An 11,775-nucleotide genomic window follows, 5' to 3' on the forward strand; every position below is an offset into this window, starting at 1 on the left:
TTCAGCAGGTGTCACTACCACCATTTCTCAAAGAAAACACAGTTTCTAGGAACACCAATGTTGGATAGTAGTTTGGATATAGATTCTATCATTGGAGGTGGACCACAGATGTACCATAAAGTATCCTTAGATACATGTTTTTCTAGATCCTTTTCAGATATTCTTCCCTCTGACAAAGGAAAAAGTAGGAAATGAGAAGAGAAACATAAATCGTGAAGTAATGTAAAAAAAGACTGGCTGGTTAGAGGTATTTCAAGCACTAATTTCTTAAAAATGCTAGGCCTGTTTAAGGATAATAGGTATCAAGATTTGAAGCTTCCAAAACTATTTGTTCCACTGGGGATTTAGATCAGTACTTCCAGCTGGACTGTGTGGGGTCTTAGTCACTGAAGAGGAACAAGGCTTACATACAACTAAAACCCCCACATTCAGATTAAAAAAATAGGTATCTCTAATACAAATACAACAGAAATGGAAACATGATGAAACACCTCTTACAAGCAGTCAGCTTATCCTTCATTGATCCCGCCTTAAGCAAAGTAAATGCTTTGCTTAATAGTTTCTGGAATAAAGTTTGCAGTGGGAAATACCAGTATGAAGTTTAGAATTAACTGAGGTTTACTAGAAATGAAATCAAAAACTGCAAAGGGAAAATTTTTCTCCAAAGCAAAATAGGTACTGTGACATTATTTAGGTTTAACTCACATCTTATTTTGAATCTTTAAATGTAAAAATACTGAATTATGCACATAACTTTATCATCTAGGATGTAATCAAACTTAACACTTTAGAAGTCATCTCTCTGCATTACCATTATATTTACCTGTAACATGTGGCTGAAGTTCCTTACAGATCTGTGAACTCTGTTGGGTAACGTGGAAACGACATGTGATCTTTCCAGGAAATGTGTTCATCAAACCAAGGATATTTTTCTGTAAGGTTAAACACACTTGCTTATACCACAGGCCATTAAATCAAAAGCAGATGTATGCATGCAATCCCAGAACACCAGTGATTATTACCGAGCACCAAGACTCTTGCATTTCAGCGCTTAGAACTTGATGGGCTTGATTTCAAAGGCCTGACCCGCACAAGTACACAGAATTTCCATACCTGGAATGTGGGTACACTACCAGTGATGTTGTCAGTGCTCTTCTCCTTTTTTACAACAGGTTGCAATTTGTAAGATTTGGACCTAAGAACCAGTTATTTCTGTTCCCCATATAAATTATCTTTATTTCCTCCTTCCACTTCCATATGGGTTTTCCATTTTAAAAAACCCTTTACCCTGTATTTACCATTCTTGAGTCTGGTCTGCTTTATCTGGTAAGATTACTACACCCTTTACTCTCTTGTGTTCTGCAAGGAAAACCAACTACAGTGTAATTCTAATGTTATTTCTACCAGAGTAAAAACTCTGTAATTTTCAGTTCCTTCAGTCACAACTGTGATAGTTGATCACGAAAAACCCAGTGGCTTCAGTTCAAATCATAGTAAAAAAAATCTGTCAGTCAGATGTTGTAGTTAGTTCTGAAACTAAGATTTATCTACTGCCTAGTTTCTGCACTACTTGGGATTTTCACTACTGGAACGGACACTGGAAATTATTTCTTAAAAGTATTCCGAAATAAATTTCTATGCTGTGAATAGGCATATTAGCTCATTTTGTTATGTGTTTGCTTACTAACCAGTTACTACACTGAACAGTTTGCCATGGGTGGCTTCACAAAAAAACCCTGACAGATTCCACTTAACAGACAAACCTGTTTACAATTCCCTAAAAAGACATAGAATAAAGAGTAGCGCAGCGAGACACCATGGTACACTGTTCCGCTAGTACCTCCAATATTGGCCTGCTTTCACTGTTCTATGTGACTCTAAATTTCTGTCCCCTTCATATTGGACCACGTACAGTTTGATAGCACTTTTGAAACAAATCACATCCTGTTGAGTTGAAGTCCCAGCACCAAGCAGAAAGCATGCCTAAGCTAGGACTTCACCTGCTTAAATAATCCTGCAGTCATTCACACCACTTACCTGTAACCTGTTAGTCTGTAATTCAGTGACAGAAAGTGGCAAATATCGTGACATGAACCACCACCATATTATTTACTAGTATCCTAAATCCTAGGGCAAGAGGTAGGCTCTCTAACTGAATGCAGGAGAATCTGAACAGCTAGCTCAGCAGGCCCTTTGCAGCCTAAGTTAGTGTACAAAATGAAGCAGACAGCTGAGCAATATAGACCTAAGGGAAAAGACATATCCCCACTGTACCAGCCACAACAAGGAAATGAGGGTCACATTCAGTCCTCATGAAACCAGGAAAACCCAGCAACTGGCATCTTGAAGTAGCAAAGTTAGTATGCTCTCTTTTGTAACTGTAACGCTACCATTTTAAATAACGAGATTTTCAAAAGCAGTGCATCTGCCTGCACATCCAAAACAACTATTAGACCAATTACATTAGGCTGACAAGGACGAAGGGCAGCGCTATAGGTAGCTGCTTCTTCATGGAAAGCGACAACCAACAGTTCCTCGTGGAGATCTGTATGGATGTACCTCACAACACAAAGACTCGAGTGATCCTGTTTCCTCAGTCCTCTGCACAGAGATAAAGAATTTTCATATAGATGTTCTGGATTTTAGGGACATGTGAAGAATGAAGGGAAAGATATATTTAAGCACTGCAACATATAATTGTGTTCTCTTCTGTCCCAGAAGCTCGAATGCAAAAGCTCTGCTGTCATAACACTGCTAAGTAAAACTTAGGAAATACTAGCTCCTGCACCGGAAAAAAATGTGCATGCTGAAAACCAACTGGGTTTAGTAGTTGGCCACAAGGAAGAGTAGATAGGTTCCAGTTTATTAGCCTGCTTCTAGCAACACACAAATGAATTTTCAAAGAAGCAAACATATGGTAGAAGTACAGAAGAAAAACTAGTGATGGATCCCAACACAATTTCTGGAATCAGGATAAATTTTCGCCTTTATCTTACAATCAAAAGCTTTCGATATTTCAAAGAAACCTAGATCATTAGGGATGCTTCTTTACAGAATCTGTGCTAATTTGACCCTTAACAGCTGAATGTAACAACTGATCTTTAACTGCTAGATAAATGCTGATGAAGTACTATTACAAGCATTTTTACAAGCAGTGCTTATAAATCCTTCATTCATAGACTAGTATCCAGTAATAACTAATGCATTATCGGTAAAGCTCCCCTGTTATTTTAGAGAGTATTTCCTTTGGATACAATAGCTCTTGCTAGTCTTTAAATGCCATACAATCTGTACTGAGATGATGTGGTTACAGTATTATAGCATATAGCATTATGAATACTATTAGTGTGTATACACACATATATATTACAGTATATCTAATCTTTATTATACTAGGATGCTCTTACGAGATTATAGTAAAATACAGACATTTAGCGTTAATTGACTTATCGGGGAAGTCAATGAGACCAGGTATGTCCCTAACATCCTTAATTTATACATTGGCATAACTAACAAAACACAGATGGGATCTGAGGCAGGAAATGACTTTTGTCTCTAGTTGTACAATGTCTTACACAGGGGAGCTCTCTAATTTGGCAACAGAATGATACACATACTAATAGCTGAATATCTGCAATCTATTTTTTTTAAAAACTTTTTATTTACCTTAAATAAGAGTTCACTGGTGTTTTTTGCACTGTAGTACAACTTCACCGTTCCCACTTTGTATCCATTTCCTTTACCCTCTTGGTATCCATGAAGATCTGCTATATGCAGCAGTATAGAAAACAATGGGTTAATTCCAACACCCCCTGCTATCAGCACTAGTTTTACAGGGGAGTCACCAGGCTGAGGATCAAAGAAGAAATCACCTCCCACTCGCAGAGCCACTTCTGAGTCAAGAGTACACTAGGATGGAAAAGAAGATATTTAATTTCAAAACTAAAAGCAAAAGTTGAAATATTATTCTTCTTGCACCACAGTCACAAGACTTGCTGGGGCTGTGATTTTTTATTTTTATTGACCAGTAAGGGAAAACTGAAGTACTTTAAAATAAACACAAAATTTCCAACTATCTGAAGCAATCTGTTTCAGCATCTCTAAGGGTTTAGTTCCACTTTAAGTTTTAGTCTTCTGATAAGGCAGGATGGTGACTCCCCACCCCCATAAGAGCTGAAAGAGGAATGATTCATGCAGGAGTTTTTCAACAGCAGTATGTGGTTGTGAAAAACTGAGGTTAACATGTGAGATTTGCCCAAACCCAGTCATGTTAAAAAAGACCTTGCTATGAGGTCACAGAAGGAAGTCCTAGAATAGACGCAGGTTTTTCCATCCCCATTCCTAAAAAATAAAACACACCCAGAAGTGAAGCAAATATTCACAAGAGTATTTCTTGCAGAACCACTTCTGCATTTGCAACTTCAGATGCAGAAGAAAAAATCAGGGGAAAACCTTCTCTCTTCCTCTCCACTTGTACATAAGAAATTATTTCTTAGAGAAATTGGCCAAAGCATGTTTTTTTGATACATGGAAAACTAAAGCTACAATAAATAAAACATTTGCATCAGTATCTTCTTGGTAAACCACACCCTGGTGTGAAGGGTGAAACTGCAGTACAGAGAAGTCAGGTGAGTTCTCCCACATCACTGTAAGCTAACAGAACAAATAGAAGCAGAAAACAGAACTCATTTCAGACCATATACAGTGTGTAAAAAATAAAATTAAGAGGGACAAGGAAGCCAAGGAAGGTGGAAAAGAAGGTGAGAAACAAAAAAAGTAAACTAAAAAGAACTGCTGAAAAATTAGCAGTTAATCATTTACAGAATAAAAACACTTCCTCCAAAAAATCCTTTTGATATCAGGAAGCAGTAATCAAACAAAAGGATTTCCATTAATGATACCTGTATACTAAGCAAAGGTCTAAACCTGTAACAATTCCGTGAGGAGGAAGGAGGAGGCCCTTTGATGCAGGTACTGCACAGGACACAGAGGATCCTACAGTAGTGAGCATGGCCATTAAAAAAGGAGTTTTTTGCCCTTCTTAATTATTGCATAAAGTATTACCTCTCAATTATAGTGTAAGACAATCAGCATTTATTATCTGAAATAAATTTCTCTCTCCCTTTTCAATGTATGCTGCCAGGCTTTCCCACCATGTTTTACTTTGTTTCTCCCTAAAAATGTTTATTTCCACAAAGGATATCATATTCTATGTCCTCCTTCTGCCACATGAACCTTGGAACACTTCTGGATTCAGGCATCTCTCAAACAATCTCACTCTTGTCTAATCTGCCTCCTTAACCAGCTATAGCTCATCAAGATGGGACACTGGACACAGGAAGAATCACTCTTAACCAGCAGTCTCACATATTTCAGCGTGTTAGCCACAGCAATGGTAACAGTCAGTTTTCAAAAAACCCACAAATAAATTCTGGATGATACGGTGAGAAAGTGTTGCCCTTTAGCCTAGTTTCTAAATACAGCATTGAAATAGCTTAGATAAGTGAAGCAATCCATACATTACACGTACATTTTTCTAAATAAAAGGCTGTATTTTCCTAAGCTATAACGCACGGTGCTGAATTTTATTATTTTATATAGAGTAATATTAAAGAATAAATATAAATACCTCTGAAAAAAATCAGTGAGTACACAAGTACTATCTATTCCCATAACATCTTTTACCCTGAGATATGAACTTCATTTTATAAATAACTTTTAAATAATTAAGTACCAGGGTTCTTTCACCATATATATAGCCTTTTCAAATTCTAGGTTGCTATTTTTTATTTCTTCTTTCCTAAGCAAAAGCACGCACTTTTGTTTAGCTGTAAGAGTCCATGTATACCCTGGCGGTTTCTCCACAGCATCAGGTTTGACCTAGCAGACCTGCTAACTAAGGATTTTCCTATAAATTCAACCAGAAAACTCAGCAACAGCAAACTGATTTACGACATCAAAAATCCTAAAAGAGCCTCCAGAGACTGGGCCTTCGTATTCTCTAAAGAGCAATACCAAAAAGCAAGGCAAACCGCTTAGGTATTATGGGGTCTGCTGGCATATACAGTACAAATTCTAGACAACATCTCAAAAAGGTTATTTTGTTTAGTTCCAGTGCAGATAACTTGCTATAATACCAATTAAAATACGGTGGGTGGTCACATACTAACTACTAGATTAGCACCACTTTGGATATTCTCAATTCTAGTAAATTTGCATCAATCTTTACTGTAACTCTGCTGGCCACTGAACGACACAGCAGTATTTGTAAATCATGAAGAATCTGTCAATTTAAACCCTGCAACCACATTTAAGAAATACAAGTGACAGGCACAGAACAGCAAATAGGGCAGATCACAGGGGGCTGTGAAAAGAACAAAAGTTGATAGGACAGGTCATCTATGAAATACGATCAGCAGCAGAAACAGGACTCTTCTGACTATAACTAAATGGAATAAGCGGATGAACGAAACTGCAAGAGGCAAAAGTGTCAGACTTTACTTTTAATATAGCAAAAATCAGACTTGGGTTATGTCAATATAAAAATACTGCATACTTAAAAGAATACTATTGAAATTCTGATGTATTCTGTTGTTTTATCATTTCAGAAAAATGGATATAAATATCTCCTTTTGCTCCCCCTTAATAATCTATATTTATATTTATCTGACAATGATTCCCAGTTTGTATTTGTAGAAATGGCCAGAAATGATGGCAAGTTATCAGAAGTAACTTGGTAATGTGTAACACAGCCTGTTCTCAGGGACACAAGTTAGAACAGAGGTTTTTCAACATTTTTCAGTTCATGAATTCCAAAGGTGTGAGAACCTTTGGAATGTACTAACTATAATATCACTGTAAGTCCGCCAAGCACAAGTGGAGTCAAAAGATCACAATAACCATATTACCACATAAACACCCAATTTCACTCCCTTACTGAACAGAAGGTTTTAAGTTGTATTAAAAATGGTTGAACAAGTCAACAGGAGTTTTGCAGTCAATAGCAAAAAGTGGTCTGAAATCACAGACACCATCCACTCCACCCCCCCCCATAAAAAAAGGAGGAAAAAAAAAAAAAAGCCAGAAAAAAAAAGCCCCAAATGTCACAGTTGATCTTATTTACCTCAGTGTGAACCCAGTATGCAGGAGGATGAACAGTGTGCTTTACTGCCAGCTCTAATACTCCTTCTCGTTCCAACAGGCTAGGGCTTGAACATATTGAGAATCCCCCAACTACAGATACTCCAGGAATAAAGAAATCAACCCTAAAAATAGACCAGAATTTTTTAAAAAAGCCAACAACCCCAAACATGGAAAACAATAACCAAAACAAAATGGCTGCCTTTGTTTCAATTATCCTTCCTTTTCAAAGACATCTGCATTTCCATAGCATAACTTTTCCAAAAAAGGATTTAATCTTGAGTAACATCATTTCCTTAGAATTATTTTCATCTAGAAACATGTCATCACCTTTGCAAAACTAGCAGGTTTTTAAACTGTTTTGCTTTCTGCATTAGATGCCACATCTTACAGCAGACTAGAATTCTAAGTGTTTAAATAAATTATTTGCATATTAAACCAAAAACACAATATGGTCTGATAGAGTGGCTTAAATCCCACTCTTTTTAGTCCCTTTGATGGGCTCTTCAATATTCAAACATAAGAAGATTGGGAAACTAATTTTAGGGAAGTGACTTTTGATTAAACACTTTCGTCTCTCGGGAAGATGAAATATCTGAAGTAAAACCACAGTCTGTAAAAAATTTCTTATGTGAAAAATCAGTTACTAGAAGCAGAATGGCTTTCCCTATTGAACTGCAGTGCCCTCTGGTGGCATATGTCTTTTTCTAGTTGACAGAAAATTGAACTGGAATAAACTACTACAATTATTTTTTTTTAAGAGTTAAAGTAAACCATGCATGGATTTCTACAGATTAGAAGACAACATATGGCTAAGCTTTTTTGCACACCAGCACTTAGAGATTATAGAAGGCAAGCCACTACTACACATGAGCTATAATTAATTTTCATAAAAGTAAGTCTTTGATATTCCAAATAGTATGAGAAAAAGTTAGAAGTTGGTTTATGATTTAACATTTTAATTCCTCTCTGTTGCATAAATCTTGAAACACGTCCATTTTCTACAGCACATAACAAAATCCCTGTATTTCAAAAGAAAACTGATGTTTAAAACTAATTGTGCTGCCCCACTTAGGAAACCACCACACTGGTAAGCAATGCCAAGTCCTAGAGAAACATTATCAATTCAAGCTTGAGTTAGGCTGGCTCAGTATTAGTTAAATGAGAATGCAACGAGAAATACAGACTGGCTTCCACTGCACGTTTTCTTTAAACAGCAAGGCTGTATTCTTCATGGAGATCACAAATTCTTGATGGAAGAGAGAAGCACTTTGAACGGTTCACTACTTTTTAAAGACAAAATCTTGCCTGCTTACTCCCCATAAAGTTTCACCCTTCGACAAAAAAATATTTCTCTCAAAGAATGCACAAATATCACAATGTGATATATACAATACTACAGTAACACAATTTTTAGCACTTTATGCTAATAAACTTGATATTGTATAAAGGTATCTGACTACAAATGAAAGATCAACAACCAAAAAAGATTGAGGCAGCTTATTCTACTGTCCTTAGCTTCTGCAGCCCCACTGATCATGGGGCTCAGCTTTCTTGGCAGTAAGGATCTAAGAGATTAGAAAGGACAACTGTTGTGTTGCAGCATTTACTGTATCAAAGAACATCTCAAGACCCTACTACAGCTCTTTACCACCCTCTGGTGGAAAATAATCTTACTACTTACATTAACCAAAAAAAAAAAGAAATTACAGTTTTGCTGTAAAGTAACAATTTACATTCAAGTCAAAATGTCCTGCTTGACATATGAGGGAAACATTATTGGTGCCTGGCAGGGAAATATACCTACAAAACCAAACATCACTGTTAAACCGAAATCAAACATAGTTTTTACCCTAATGTAGGTATATGTTTCTTTCTATATTACTGTTTCTTTCCCAATTACATAACTGTGAAAGCCTTCAGTGCATAGTATACTATATTATAGTGGACTAGCTTGTATTTCTGATGGCTTGTCTCATCTTCGCTGCGTGTAGGAAGGATAAGAGGACTCCTGAAGAAATGCTGTCCATGATAGCTTAAGCGAAATAAGTAAGAAAAAAAGAAAAAAAAACACAACTACATATAAACCTACAAGAAGGACAGGCACAAAAAGATGTAAAGCAGAGATCTTACAGTAATTTTTCATTCCCCTCCTTTTAAAGGCTACCTAAGCCAAATCTTTAGGAAAAGAACAACCATTAGCAATTGCTGGAAGAAGAGATCAGAAACATTAAAACCATAAAGCTACTTCTCCGAAGTATTTATAACTTGCATATACCTCAATGCATGCTTTAGTAAATCAAAACATGTAACAGCAACAAGTCTCTTCATTATTACTTTAAGTCAGATAAAGACCAATGTCTAACAGCATGCTTGCAAAACAAATTCACCTCTGCTTCTGGAAAGCTGGATAATTAGAACACTTTCAGAAAATACATACATTTTAGTGAAAATCTTTGGCTGTAAGATTCTTAGTATAGCAAATTCTAACAAGTTAGCCTCTTCTACTGAGGAAATTGTGGCCTGGTGTTTTGTAATGCTCATCAAAAAATGCAATTGCAGTTTATAGCTACAAGTACAGAAAAGTTGTTGTATCCCTTACAATTGCATTAGAATACTTTCAAGGAAGAAGAAAATGAAAAAGAGTAATTATAATTAAAGCTTTCAATTTTCAGCATGATAATTTCTAAAACATTTTTGGAGGGTAAATGCACTTTCCAAGTACTGGCAGGCAAGAATTTAATATGAGTCACTGCACATGTGCAAAAACTGCAGCAAATTACTCCACAAACAAATTACTGCAATCAACATCTTGTGTTCTGGTTCTAAATTTAAAAGCCAGCATATTAACACTACATGAGTAACATATGCCGTTAATACCCTAGCAGCTATACTTTGATTCCAGCAAAGCCACTTTCAGATAGCCTAAGCCAATAAAAAGTTTAAGAACGTTTAAGTGACCAATGCCAAAAGCAACTACTCATAGTCTTAAATTATTTTCAAGAGAAGAAAAGCGTGATTGAGTGGGATTACTTTTAAAAAGGAAGGAAGACAAACATGAAAATCCTGTATTTCCCTGGAAAAAAAAAAGCTGTAAGGTGGCTTAAACAAACACCTAATTATTTCAAAGGCTTAATAATTCAAGGTTTTTTATTTTCAATTTTGCCTACCTATATTCATATATAAATCTGACCTAACAGGCTTAATTTTCAGAGTAGAAACTTCTAGAGGAAGAAATAAAAGTTAACAGGCAAGTCTGATTTAATTATAAAACAAAACTAAGTAACCTGGAAATCAGCAGCAGTCTCAGATTCACTGCAAAAATAACTGGTAGACAAAGACAGTAAAGACAGCTTCAGAATAAAGCGCGATGTACTTCAAAGTACTCTTGAAGAAACAATGTAATACACACAAACCAGAGGAAAAGACTGAAACAATGAAACTAAACATTTAAAGAATATCCATTTTTGCTCTTTTAAAATTAGTATTAACATATTTAATAATGGCTATTTTAAAATTATGTCAAATATCAGCTATTTCACAGAGCACCCATTAAGAAAATGTTATATTATATCAATTAATGATTTTTCCAAGGCTCAAGTATCAGAGGCCTTTTAACATTTTGTTATGGTGGACTTCTGCTAGTAAATTTCCCCTCAAACATCAGAAGATCTTACCACTGTCCTGCTTTGAATGTAAAATCTTTATTTGCGATAGACAAACGAAGTCTTTTGACTGTCTCCGATTCATTGGTGATTCCACACACTTTTGCTTGTGAAATTACCTAACAAAAGGAAAATAAGCCATTGGGTAACGTAGGTATCATTTTCAGCAAAAGTACTGAAGAATCTGAGCATGAGAGATCTACCCTTTCGCATGTTATCTGAGGCATTTCCTTACCTAAAGCACCAATATTTTTTCACTGGGGTAGAGAAACAAAAGTGGATTCACTTACATAGTCACTGAATGGAGAAATGGTTTTCTACTAACAGTCCACCACGTCTGTCATTTTTGTCAGGTTTATTCTAAGATTGTATATAAACTTATTTTATTTCAGCTGAAGAGAACACAACGATAAAGAGAAGCAATTGCTAGTTACCACTTTTCAGATTCTTTTGACATCTATACAAGGCAAACACACCTGTATCTTTCCAGCAACAAAGTAATAAAATCTCTGATATAAAGACTGACAAAGGAAACTTGTAAAAGATTAGCTTCTACTGACGTCCCAGGGAGAATTCTGGATCTGGTGCTAGTTTTATTTAAGTAATTAAATGCATTACTGAAAGACTATGCATAATGAATTAATAAAATAAAACCAACAAACCTCGTGTTACTGCTTTTAGACACATACCCATTTGACCACATGTGATCTATGAACATGGGGAAAGTGTGACACAAGTATTCATTGCTAGTTAACAGAAGAGTTTTTGTTTGGCAGCCACATGGGAGGGGATGTAAGAGCCATAGTTGATACCACTTTTAAAGAGATTTAAAAAAAACAAATATGAAAAATAAGGCTTTTCTAAATGAAAAGCAGATTTTGCAACAGGCCCATTGCAGAGGAGCTCCCCACTTAAACTCTTTGATGCCCATCAGTACAACATGGATTTTCACCACCCCCCCCCCGCACAT

At 36.0% G+C, this 11,775-nt stretch overlaps 1 protein-coding gene across 3 annotated transcripts in view; it reads right to left on the bottom strand.

Moving 5' to 3' along the window:
- Positions 1-11,775, bottom strand: part of OXNAD1 (oxidoreductase NAD-binding domain containing 1) — a 15,098-nt gene that overhangs the window by 218 nt on the left and 3,105 nt on the right. For 2 of the 3 annotated variants that reach the window (XR_738092.1, XM_010295155.1), the window contains 5 exons: positions 10,818-10,924; positions 7,124-7,265; positions 3,667-3,909; positions 824-932; positions 1-169 (listed from right to left, as the gene is read on the bottom strand). The exon at positions 1-169 is cut by the window's left edge. Coding sequence is in view for 2 of the 3 variants with exons in the window: in XM_010295155.1 (XP_010293457.1) it covers positions 15-169; positions 824-932; positions 3,667-3,909; positions 7,124-7,265; positions 10,818-10,924 (756 nt within the window). In the remaining variant the exon portion in view is untranslated. The remainder of the gene's footprint in view (positions 170-823; positions 933-3,666; positions 3,910-7,123; positions 7,266-10,817; positions 10,925-11,775) is intronic. The other variant, XM_010295156.1, reaches the window with a different exon arrangement.

Source organism: Phaethon lepturus, unplaced genomic scaffold (genome assembly GCF_000687285.1).
Source record: "Phaethon lepturus isolate BGI_N335 unplaced genomic scaffold, ASM68728v1 scaffold4979, whole genome shotgun sequence".
Classification (NCBI taxonomy): Eukaryota; Metazoa; Chordata; class Aves; order Phaethontiformes; family Phaethontidae; genus Phaethon; species Phaethon lepturus.